The sequence below is a fragment of the Ornithorhynchus anatinus genome, chromosome 3 (assembly GCF_004115215.2).
Source record: "Ornithorhynchus anatinus isolate Pmale09 chromosome 3, mOrnAna1.pri.v4, whole genome shotgun sequence".
NCBI classification, from domain to species: domain Eukaryota; kingdom Metazoa; phylum Chordata; class Mammalia; order Monotremata; family Ornithorhynchidae; genus Ornithorhynchus; species Ornithorhynchus anatinus.
The window spans coordinates 13,756,091-13,769,384 of NC_041730.1; the positions used below are offsets into that span (position 1 = coordinate 13,756,091).

Sequence of the window (13,294 nt, forward strand, 5' to 3'; positions counted from 1 at the left end):
TCTACCCCAGCGCTTAGAACAGTGCTCTGCACATAGTAAGCGCTTAACACATACCAACTTTAAAGGATAATCCGATCATGTGAGTCACTCACATATATTTAGAATACTTACTGAATGAAAATCTCTCCCAAAACTCACATAAAATATATGGCCTGGCTCTGAAGTTTACTTAATCAATAAGTGAACGATATTTATTGACTGCTTGGGTGAATTCCAGTCCTGCCACTTGTCTACTTTGTGACCTTGGACAAATCGCTTAAATTCTTTAGGCCCTGGATTCTTCATTTGTAAAACGGGGGTTCAATACTTGGTCTCCCACTTATTTAGACCGCGGGGTAGGGACTGAGATCGATCTCATTACTTTGAATTTACCCCAGTGCTTAGTACATATAGTAGGTGCTTAATAACTACTATCACCTGCCCTGAAGAAGTTTACAGTCTATGTGAACTCTGGGTGAACGTTACCCAGTAACAGAAAACATATACTCCCGAGTGGCTTGAAGGTTTTCAGGAAGCCCACAAATCACAAGGAAATCATCATGTCTAGATCATCTCTGATGGTGTCAAATGTATCTGAACCTGAACTTAGGTGAAGCTTTCACCAAATCGGAACACCGCCTGGCTTCTGAGACCTACCTCTATTTCAGTAGGGGCATATAGGTAATTAAAGAAGATTGGGTTCCTTTTGTGCATCTTGTCAATACATTCCCAAATACAGATTCCTTTTTTGGCATGTTTGTCACCTTTATCTTCAAATAATGTTCCTGAAAAAAAAAATCCAAAATGACCCAGAAAGTCACACAAATGAACACTTTCCCTAAAAATGTGGAACCCAAACAAGAAATAAAACAGAATCACGTATAATATGCCTTAGAAAGAAAATAAACCCAATATCACATAGTGTCATGTCCCTGTGAGTCTAGTGTTAACAATTACCATCATTATTGTGATTATTATTATCTCTGGAGCCCTAGAATTAAAAGGTGGAAAAGACTAAATTGGAAAGAGTGACCCCAGAGGGGTAAGGGGAGAAGAGGGGCATGTTTCTGAGCAGTGACAAAGTTCATCCCATGACTCACGTCATGCAGATCCACCAAGGGTGCTGAAAATACATATATCTGCTCCACTTAGTCCAAGCTTTATGGGGGAGACTCCAAAATTTCTCCAGAGACTGTGGAAAGGCACCTCAAATGGACTTACTAAAGCTAAGGTAAAACACAACTTGAATTCATTCAGATTTTCAGTGTTCATGGGACTGGTGTGAGTGAAGTCACCCCATTTCTTTAAATTGTTAGTCTCCTCTAGACCCTCTCATGATTCCAGGTACTACATTGAGGTAGGAGAGGTTGGTTGCCATTCTTGGGCACCAAACTTCAAATTAAACAAAAACAGGACTGAAGGAGGCAGAAGAATCTTTATTTTGAGGTTCACTAAGTGGCCCTCAAGAAGTTGTTTTCACCTCTACAAACAAGTAAAATGATCACACCATTATGTTAAGAATTTCAGTATTTCAACTTTACGTTTATTTTAGACAATTACATAATAGGTGTGTGTGGGTGTGGGAATATTGTTTAATATCATACCTGTAGAGAAGCACAATGCAAAAAGCTTGGAGGATCACCTCACCCAGAGTTTCCCTTTTTCCAAACCAAGTGACTCAGTCAAAATCAACAAACAATGCAGCCATTTATCAGGGAAGGAATGGCATAAACCTATTTTCCTAGCCTCGGATGGATGACCTTCACAACAAGTAGCACCAATACCTGCAATTTTGAGGACCTCCCACCTAGCAGGAGACATTTTGGTGGGGCAGCCACGAAATGGCTTTGTATTACAACGTAGCAGTCGATTTTCCTGCCGGCCTCATTTTGGGGACAGGAGGGGCGAAGTCGGTAAGTCAGTCAATCGCATTTATTGAGGGCTTACTGTGTGCAGAGCTCTGTACGAAGCACCTGCGAGAGTTCAATTTAACAATATAACAGAGACACTCCCAGCCCAAAATGAGCTTACTGGGGAAGCAGCAACGGCCCAGTGGATAAAGACCAGGCCTGGGAGTTGAAAGGACGTGGGTTCTAATCCCGGCTCTGCCACTTGTCTGCTATGTGACACTGGACAAGTCACTTCACCTCTCTGTGCCTCAGTTACATTATCTGTATAATGGGGATTAAGGTTGTGAGCCAACCTGATTATCTTGTATCTACCCCAGTGCTCAGAACAGTGCTTGACAAATAACATTACTATTATTATTATAATTACTATTACAGTCTAGAGTCTACAGTCTGAAAGCAAAGGTGCTCTGTGGATGCTTGGAAGGTGTGCGCTTAGAATGGTAATTATGCTGAGGCCTGGAGCCTGCTGATTCTGAATGTGTCCATGGGATTAGGTAACAATAATAATAATAATAATAATAGTAGTAGTATTTGTTAAACACTTATTATGTGCCAGGCACTGTATTAAGCGCTGGGATGGATAAAAGCAAATCGGGTTGGAGGCAGTTCCTATCACACAGTCTTAATCCCCATTTTACAGATGAGGTAACTGAGGCCCAGAGAAGTGAAGTGACTTGCCCAAGGTCACACAGCTGACAAGCCACGGAACCAGGATTAGAATCCATGACTTTCAGACTCCCAGGCTGTGCACTATGCCATGCTGCTTCCCATGGGGACAGAGGACACAAAAGGAGCTCTCTGTCCGAGGAGCCATGTGATCTAGGAATGGTCCTGCTTGTAGGGAGTGCTTCGGATTCTTTCAGGGCCTAAAATTACTTTCCTCTAGAGAGCCACATGAGCCTGGAGAAAATCACTTCTCTGAGAAGCATGGGAGAGGGCCCGCAGTGGCGGCTGAGGTAGAAGGGCATAAGAAAGGAGAAGTGGGAGATGGGACTGTTGTCCTCAAATTTTCTTTCCGGTCCCTTCTTCTCCTTCTCCATCTATGCCACCTGCCCTCTCACATGTCTAGGCCTGGCCCCAGCAACTGGCTTTAGGGGCCTAGGGACTCCAAGGCTTGGGATGGGTTGAGAGGAGGGGAGGGGAGCTGGTAGCAACTCTCCCAAGCTCTTAGTACAGTGCTTTGCACACAGTAAGTGCTCAATAAATACGACTGACTGACTTTAGGCATGGGGAGAATCAAATTCAGTGCAAACTTTGTCAATTGAGTTTGGGCATTCATTTACTATTTGACGGTCATTTTGAAGATGGGGATGAGGACTGGGGAAGGGATTGGCTTCAAATAGCTGATACATCAGGAAGTCACATTTTTGGCTTTCGGGCTGGACTTAGTGTTGGCAGAAAATCTGGGATGTGAAAGGCTGGAAGTCCAGCTCAAAAATCCACTGGGGTCATGGCCTCCATCATCCTCATCAGCGTGTAGCTGGGGGAACATTCATCTACAAATTTCCACCACTGGTTTTTCCCAAGGGCACCTGGGTACTTAGTAAATTCTTTCTGAAGCTCATCGGAGTACCAGTGACCCTCTCAACCCAACAGAAGAGACTTTAAGGTAGAAAAAAGGCAGGAAATGCCCTCATCAGTGCTGCTTACCACTCTGTCTCTTAACTATTCCCCCCACCTTTGGAACCTGGCGATTCAAGATCTGTTTTCCATCTAAAATCAATTGTCAGTATTGTGGGAAACAATCTGATTTTATAATCTTGGGTTGTCCCAAGACAACTTCCAGAACTCCAGTAAATATTTTCTAGTCTTTACAATTCAGCTAAATTTGAATATTTGGATGGACGATAATATACGTGGCTAAGATCATCTGTCTTGCAAATCAGTAAAAACTTTCTGATATCACAATCGAGAATATCAGATAGCATACCCAAAATGTGCCACTGGGTGACATGGTTCCAAGCAATTTCAGACCTATTAGTAAAAAGCATGACCACCACATCTTTCCTTACTGCAGAATGTACATGTTATACAAAGGGGTCTCTGCCTGCAACCCAAAATTACTCTTCAACTAAACTTGGCTTCCAGTCAAATGAAATGATTTTGGTAATGAATTCTGGAAAAAGTATCTCTTTCTTTTATATTTGTTCAATTCCAAAATGACTGAAATGCACCATATCCACAAGAATAACCCACACTCCTTTAAAGGATGAGAACAATGGTGTCAGAGTGGAATTTGGCCCCTCATATTTACTTAACTCCTAAATCCTAGTTTGATTCAATATCTGTGCATCCAGTTCCTCTCTAACCTTGTCATGCTGAACAGATTCATTTCAGTTGTGATTAATGAAAAACAAAGCATCTAAAAACGATCAACAATAAAGGAGCCAAAACATCCTGCATTCATACACGTACCGTGCTCTAATCTTTCGTAGTCTGAGTCCAGGAGAAATGTTTTAAATCGATTGGAAACATAGTGGAAAGCTAAGAACTTGAGGTAATACTGATTAAATTCAAACTCTGTTGGATACTGGTTATGAATCTAAAAAAAATAAGAGGAGAAAAGAGTTACATAAGAAAAGAAGGTTTGACAAGGCCAATATGATAAAACCAGACAAAATAGGATGCCACAATTCTGTATAAATGCTGACCTCAAATATGAATCCGAGACACAGTTGCCTTGGTTACACTCTTTGTGTTCCCACACATGAAAAATTCTTTTGTTCTGCTCCGAAATTTCATTTTCCTAGGCCTCTGCATCTCCCAAATTTATGATTCTTAGACTAAATATTTGAAGCCATACTTAAGGCACAATCAGCTAGCAGAGAGGATTAGCTGATGATTTTGGTTTCTAAAATTCAGTTATACCTAAAATTCAGTTAAAACTTTCAGTGTTAAGCTTTCTGAAACAATCTTTAACCCACCTTAGATTCCCTCTGCCCAACCAGCAGGATTCCTTCGAAAAAGACCAAGTTGTCCTTGGTTACCGCAAATCTGATTGTATCAGATTGTATCGCAAGCAAATGAACCCTGTATTTTGTGTGTTCTATCCATCTCTGTCTTTCCCTTAATGTGTGCTACTTTGGAATTGAACAGCATTTATAAAACGAGTGGTTCTTGTCACCAAATAACCCCACTCTAAGATCTCTGGATAAGGAGTCAGGCCACCTGCACTAGAGAACTGCCCACAAAGAGGGACCAAAAGGGGACAGAGGTGCAGACGGTGAAAATATGTCCCTTTTGGTGAAAATATGTCAGAGGAGGGAAGCAGTTTAGCCAAATGGAAAGAGCACAGGCCTGTGAGGCAGAGGCCCTGGGTTCAAATCCCAGCTCTGCCACTTGACCGCTGGTCGCTTAACTACTCTTTGCTTCAGGTGTAGCGGATAGAGCATGGGCCTGGACGTCAGAAGGTCATGGGTTCTAATCCTGGCTCCACCATTTGTCTGCTGTGTGGCCTTGGGCAAGTCACTTTACTTCTCTGGGTCTCAGTTCCCTCATCTGTAAAATGGGGATTAAGAATGTGAGCATCATGTGGGACAAGGACTATGTCTGACCCAATTTGCGTGTATCCACCTAGTATACTTGATACAATGCCTGGCACATGGTAAGGGCTTAACAAATACCACAATTATTAAAAGTAGCAAGGCTTACTGGAAAGAGCACATGCTTGGGAGTCAGAGGACCTGGGTTCTAATCCCGCCCCCACCACTTGTCTGCTGTGTGACTTTGGGCAAACCACCTCACTTCTCTGTGCCTCAGTTACCTCATCTGTAAAATGGGGATTAAGACTGTGAGCCCCTTGTGGGACAAACTGATTACCTTGTATCTACCTCAGCACTTAGAACAGTGCTTGGCACATAGTAAGCACTTAAATACCATTATTATTATTATTATCAAGAACTCTTCTCCCTCCTAGTTAGACTGTGAGCACCGTCTGGGGACTGTGACTGACAAGAATATCTTGTATCTACCCCAATGCTTCCTTAGTACAATAATAATAATAATGGTACTTGTTAAGCACTTACTATGCGCCAAACACTGTTCTAAGCACTAGGGTAGATACAAGCTAATCAGGTTGGACACACTCCCTGTCCTGCATGGGGCTCACAGTCTTAAATCCCCATTTTACAGATGAGGCAACTGTGGCCAAGAGAAGTGAAATGACTTGCCCGAGGTCACCCGGCAACCACGTGGAGGAGCTGGGATTGGAACCTATGACCTTCTGATTTCCAGGCCCGTGTTCGATCCACTAAGCCATGCTGCTTAACAAATGCCATAATAATAATAATGTTGGTATTTGTTAAGCGCTTACTATGTGCCAAGCACTGTTCTAAGCGCTGGGGTAGACACAGGGGAATCAGGTTGTCCCACGTGGGGCTCCCAGTCTTCATCCCATTTTACAGATGAGGGAACTGAGGCACAGAGAAGTGAAGTGACTTGCCCACAGTCACACAGCTGACAAGTGGCAGAGCCTGGATTCGAACCCATGACCTCTGACTCCAAAGCCCGTGCTCTTTCCACTGAGCCACGCTGCTAATAATGATGAAATAATAACTGGAGGTGGTTAGAATTTAGCCTGCCTGGAAAACAGGGAATGAAAAGCAAGCTCAGTCAGAAGCTAGCCTTAACCCAGAACAATAACAGCTCCCATCACAAGAAAACTGGTGAATCCCAGGGTTAGAATCAGCTGCTGCAGTGTTCTTGTCTGTCCGTCTCCCCCGATTAGACTGTAAGCCCGTCAAACGGCAGGGACTGTCTCTATCTGTTGCCGACTTGTTCATCCCAAGCGCTTAGTACAGTGCTCTGCACATAGTAAGCGCTCAATAAATACTATTGAATGAATGAATGAATAGGACTGGTTTGGGCCTTGTGGGAGAGCTGCTGCCTGTGAAGGTCAGTGACTAGCATTTCCCAAACACCAACACTGTGGCCTGACCCCTCCTCCTGGACAGAGTTGGGGGAAATGAGGAATGATCTTCTGTCTTCTGAGTTTGGAGCAAGGGAGTGGGGTGAGTGTGGTGGCGAGCAAACTCACCATACGTCACGCTTGGGGAGGGGGTTGCCAATGAGGACCCTCATCATAGCCTAGTGCCTGAGGATTCTAGGGGTTTGGAGGGAGCCTGGTATGGTGACAGCATGGAGGTTATGAAGTCCATACATAACAAATCCCCCGCACACTCTCACAGAGTGTTATTTCGTTTCTCACTCTTTCCTTAGAGGTCGGTAGCCATAGCAGCAATAGCCCGGTGACATAGGCTCCCGGGAAGGGGCTTTGGGCCTGGAAATCAGAAGAACTTGGGTTCTAAACCCATCTCTACCACTTGTCTGCTGTGTGACCTCGGGCAAGTCACTGTACTTCTCAGTGCCTCAGTTCCCTCTTCTGCAAAATGGGGATTAGGACTGTGAGCCCTGTGTGGGATAGGGATTATGTCCAACCTGGTCAGCTTGTTTCTCCCCCGGTGCTTAGTACGGTGTTTGGCACATAGTAAGTGTTTAATAAATACCATTAAAAAAAAGTCTCCAAGGACAAAGAGTAGTCTTGGGACGGGCCTTGAATTTTTGGCAACGAGGGGCAAAGCAGGCCGGGACAGGCCCAGGGTGTGATGCAGCACCAACAGGGCAAGCGGTGCCAGGCCTGGAAGTGAATGACAGCACGGTAAACCCACTGGGTCATGGGGTTTCCATCAGCATTGATTTTTAAGAAGCCCGGTTTTGGAGGAGAGGGGAAAAACTAGTGCCAAACCTCATCTTGGTTTTGCCACTTGCTTTGAAGTTGCTTTAAATGAGCATTTTAGGCTGCATTTTCAAAAGTCTCTGCAGAAGAATCTTACAGGCAGGGCTTAATAAGGCTATCAGATTGTCTCTATCTGTTGCCGAATTGTACATTCCAAGTGCTTGGTACAGTGCTCTGCACACAGTAAGTGCTCAATAAATACGATTGAATGAATGAATGAATGAGGTGCCTCCACATGCACTCGGTTGCTCTGGATAAGGTCAAGGGAAGCTCGTAACCACGTGGCCAAGCTCGGTTACTCTGGCTGAAAAACCGGGAGAAACCACTCATCAGTCACATGGACTGTAGGCTCCTTTGGGGGCAGGGATCGCGGCCAATCACTCTGTTGTATTGTGCTCTCCCAAGTGCTCAGTGCAGGGCTCTGCACACAGTAAGCAGTCAAAAAATACCACTGATTGATTAAACCTCACGGGGCATGTCTCTAGAACAAAGTGCCTGACCTCCCTCCACCACTCCCAGCCCCCCAATAAATTCCTAGTGTCCTGAGAACAGGGACATTTGCCCCATCAAAAAATGAGCCCTGAAGCACCCAAAATTGGGGATGTCACTCAAACTGACCAGGGCTCCTATGCAGTGCTGAATGCTGGATGAGAGATAAAAATAATTATAGTATTTGTTAAGCGCTTACTATGTGCCAGGCACTGTTCTAAGCACTGAGGTGGATATAAGCAAATGGGATTGGACACAGTCCTTGTCCCATATGGGGCTCACAGTCTCAATCCCAGATGAGGTAACTGAGGCACAGAGTAGTGAAGTGACTTGCCCAAGGTCACAAAACAGACAAGCAGTGGAGCTGGGATTATTCATTCATTCATTCATAATTATTGAGTGCTTACTGTGTTCAGAGCACTGTGCTAGGCACTTGGGAAGTACAATTCAGTAACAGAGACAATCCCTGCCCACAACAAGCTCTAGAAGGTGCGAGACAGGCATCAAAAGAAGTAAACAGGCATCAATATCATTATTATAAATTGAATTATAGATATATACACATCATTAATATAAATAGAGTTGTAAATGTGAACATACATACTCAAGTGCTGTGGGGCGGGAAGGGGAGTAGAGCAAAGGGAGCAAGTCGGGGTGATGCGGGGGAGCTTAGTCTGGGAAGGCATTTTGGAGGAGGTGAGTCCGCTTAGAACAGTGCTTGGTACATAGTAAACACTTAACAAATGCCATCATTATTATTATTCAGTAGGGCTTTTAAGGGGGAAAGTGTGATTGTTTGGCGGATTTGAGGAGGGAGGGTGTTCCAGGACAGAGGTAGGACGCGGACCAGGGGTCGATGGTGGAACAGTCGAGAATGAGGCACGGTGAGGAGGTTAACGCCAGAGGAGCGGAATGTGCGGGCTGGGCTGTAGAAGGAGAGAAGGGAGGTGAAGTAGGAGGGGGCAAGGTGATGGAGAGCTTTGAAGCCAATAGTGAGGAGTTTACGCTTGATATGGAGGTTGATAGGCAACCACAGGAGATTTCTGACGGCGGGAGTCGACATGCCCAGAACGTTTCTGTATAAAGATAATCCGGGTGGCAGTGAAGTACAGACTGAAGTGGGGTTAGAACCCGTGACCTTCTGACTCCCAGGCCTGTGCTCCATCCACTATGCCCTGCTGCTGCTGAAGAGATCTTGACAACCCAGCTTCACTTTTAGAACTCAACCCCTGTTTGCTACTGCCTCTCTTCTGAACACTTGACTTCATAAAACGGCATTTTTAAGAAAACAACTGCAACTCTAAAAGTTTGTCATTTTGCTGACGTTACAGGACATTATTATGGATAGGTTTCATTTATCAAAATTTATGGAAGTCTGTTTATGAGGGAGAGTATTTTCCCTACAATACCTTAAGGGAACAGGTGTCATGCCTTGCTTGATGGGAGAACCCGTTTGGCTCGGTTCCCGTTTTGGGGCTGCAGGCCTGAGGAGTTCCAAAATCCCAGGTGGTGAGGAGCCCTGAACTAGTTTCCCCCAAATTCTTCTAGACTGATGAGTGGGTTTGCTGGTTGAAGCTTCAGAGATTAATCCAAATTAAATTGACTTTGTGAATAAGTATCACAATATGGGATTGAAAAGTCTAGTTTGAAGAGCAGACAAGCAGCACGGCCTAGTGGATAGAGCAGGGGCTGGGAGTCAGAAGCACCTGGGTTCTAGTCCCGGCTACGCCACTTGTCAGCTGTGACCTTGAGCAAGTCGTTTCACTTATCTGTGCCTCAGTTACCTCAACTGTGCAATGGGGATTATGACACTGAACCCCATGTGGGACACGGACTGTGTCCAACCTGATTACCTTGAATCTACCTCAGCGCTTAGGACAGTGCCTGGCACATAGTAAGCGCTTAACACACATCATAAAAAAAGAGCCCTCCAATCCCTACATAAAATCACATTTTTCTTACCCAGTTTTAAGTGATTCAGATTTATGAGTTAGGATCCTCTTGCCTGTTCTGCCAACAAATTAATATTGGATGCCAGAGAGAGAGAGAGAGAGAGAGAATGAAGAAACCTGTCGTCCCCCTAAAAGGCCTTTCACCACAAGCAGGGCTTCAGAAAGCAGGTCAGGCCTAAGAAAAACCTCACAAATAAGGATCTTAGTAAAAAAAACCCACCAAATACGACTTACAGCATGGGTTTTTCTGCAAGCTGCCTTCCTCATTATGGCATAACCAAAAATACAATGGCGTTATCAGAGATGTGGAGGAGGTAACTGATGATTCTGTAGCTTTGCAAAAACTTTGGCAGGCTGGAGAGTCTTAGAAACCTGACGTATCTGTTTAAACTATTCTAATTAGATGTTTAAATTCTCAGAATATAAAACGAGACTGACCACGACTAAAATGATTAATTCTATCAGAGGTATTTACTAAGGGATTACTGTGTGCAGAAAACTGTACTAAGCACTTGGTAAGGTGCAATACAACACAGTTCGTAGAGGTGATGCCCGCCCACGAGGAGTTTACAGTCTCCAGAACCTAATTACTAGTACAATATTCTTCGCATACTAAACGCTCAATAAATACCACTGATTAGCATGTACATTTTAGTAGAATCTTTAGTCTCTTTCAAATATCATCGGATTCCTGTCGGTGCTAAGAGAAGTCGGATGATGTCCTATGCTGCAGTGAGCAATGTATTTTTTTTAAAAAGTTGGAATTACAAACCTTTTTCATATAGATATGAGCTATCAGGGATTTAATTTTGATCTGTATGCCATTAAATAGTTTTGAAATATATTAAGGTCAATAAAAATCAATTACAAATCCCAATTAAAATTTAAGTCTTGGAAATGAAATATGACAATTTTAAAAATCGCTTTTTAAAGCCACAAGCACAAAAACCACGGTAGAAATTGAACTATAATGAATCTACAATACAGTCTATTCATCTGAGGGAAACTATTTTCTAAATCATTTACAGAAAATAAATACAAATAGCAGATATAGTTCAGGTTACTTTTGGTAATGATGACAAAGTAAAATTGCTCTCCAGGCAGAATCTTGATTTTTGCATACTTTTAGATGGGATGGGAAAAGAAAGACACCTACAGGCCTAGAGTTAACACTGGTCTCAGTTACTACATTACTGATAATAAAAGCAGCATGGTCTATTGAAAAGAGCTCTGGCCTGGGAGTCAGGAGATCTGGGTTCTAATCCTAGGTCCACAACTTGCCTGCTAAGTGATCTTGGGCAAGTCACTTACCTTCCCCATGCCACAATTTCCTTTTCTGTAAAATGGGGCTTAAACAACCGTTCCTGTGTCTGATCTGAATATACTGTACATATCTGAATGTTTAGCCCAGGGCTTAGTATCGGGTAGCACTTTAATATCACATTTTTAGCTTTTTTTTTTGCTTCGGGGAGCAAACATCTGTGTTAAATTGAATTTCAGATGCAGTCACAGGAGTTTTCAGTCAATCAACAGTACTTATTTAGCAACTGCTGGGTGCACTGACAGGCTTACAGAGAATTATAGAGAGGAGAAAGTAATAGAGTATAAATCTTCAGACTGCATCCTCCTTACGGGCAGGTAATGGGTCTACTGTTATACTGTACTCTCCCAAGCACTCAGTTCACTGCTCTGCACTCAGTAAGCACTCAATAAATTCGAGCGATCCGACTGACTGTCAAGGTGCGTACATAAGTGCTATGAGGGACTGTGAGTACTTGAGTGTTTAGATGGTGTGAAAACAATCAGTTGGGTGATGGTGGCTATAAGGTAGGGAGATTAGCCCTCCTCCAAGAGGCCTTCCTTGTCTAAGCCCTCATTTCTCTTCCTCACTCCCCCTGGGATCTGTACCCATCGGTCCTCAACTGCCAACCTACTAACTGTACTTCCACCTCGTCCATCTTGCCACCGACCTCTTATCCACATCCCGCCTCTGGCTTGGAACACTCTCCCTCTTCGTATCTGACCAGACAATCACGCTCATTCAAAACCTTATTAAAAGCACATCTCCTCTAAGAGGATTTCCTTGATTAAGCCCTCATTTCCTCTTCTCCCACTCCTTGCTGCGTAGCCCTTACTGTAAGCTCGCTGTGGGCAGGAAACTTGTCTACCAACTCTATTATACCATTCTCTCCTAGGTGCTTAGTACAGTGGTCTGCCCAAGTAAGCACTCAATAAATGCCACTGATTGATAGGCAGTGCTCTGCACAGCTGTTGAAAATGATGACGCTTACTATGTTAATAAATTATTTCTTTTATCAGATCATCAACAACTTAAGAGAATGCTTGTTAAAACTCTAATGGCTGCCTGATGGAAAATCTGCTTTTCCTATGCCAGAAATGGATTCTGAAAGGCATTATTAAATAAAGATTTGTTCTTGATACTTTAGCTGGATTAATTTTCTTTGGACTACAGTTCAATTGTGTAAAGTGAAGGAAGCTTCCTGCAATGACATCACTGGAACCAAATCAGTCTTCTTCGAAACAACAAGAAACCGGCCAAATGCTGCTATTATGAAACAATGATTTAGCATTTATAATTCAGCTGACACCTGGAGATATTGGCATAAACAATGGCTTCTTGTGTGATGAGACAGTTCTAATTTAAGAGTCACTACTTCATATGTTTTCTTTGCAACTCTAGTTGAACCACTGGCAAGTCTAGGCATCCCGATACCGAGTTCCTTCTTGCATCTCAACAAGTTCAACAGAAATAGTTAATAATCAAGATTTTTCAGGAGCCACAGTATTCATCCAGGGATATGTCAGTTACTATTTAAATGTGGACCTATTTTTCTAGTGAGTTTTTTTAGGTTGAGTTTGCTGCAGCAGACTTAAAAAAAAAGGAAAGACTTTAGCAATAAAAATATTATAATGTGTATATTTAAGCTTTTTCCATAAGTGGCATAGACGTTAATTTGGAGATCTTTCTACAGGCAGTTTTCACAGCCTCGGATACGATGAAACATCCTATAAGCAAGCAAGATTCAGAAACCCCGTACTGACGGGTTCAATCCCACGTCAACATACCGTTTTAATACAAAATAACTTGCACCAAAGTAGATATCGACTGAAGTCACTGCACAGAACAAACATACTGTAAATACTATGATTAAAAAGATGCTCACTTTGCCACCACTTGCTTCAGTTGATGCTTTCATTCCGTGCGTGCT

General features: G+C 43.3%; 1 protein-coding gene across 8 annotated transcripts in view; it reads right to left on the reverse strand.

Annotated features, from left to right (window-relative positions):
- The window catches only part of SBF2 (SET binding factor 2), a 474,020-nt gene that overhangs the window by 15,780 nt on the left and 444,946 nt on the right, over positions 1 to 13,294 (reverse strand). For all 8 annotated transcript variants that reach the window (XM_029059546.2, XM_029059545.2, XM_039911379.1 and 5 more), the window contains 2 exons: positions 4,305 to 4,431; positions 637 to 764 (listed from right to left, as the gene is read on the reverse strand). In XM_029059546.2, coding sequence (XP_028915379.1) covers positions 637 to 764; positions 4,305 to 4,431 — 255 coding nt within the window. The remainder of the gene's footprint in view (positions 1 to 636; positions 765 to 4,304; positions 4,432 to 13,294) is intronic.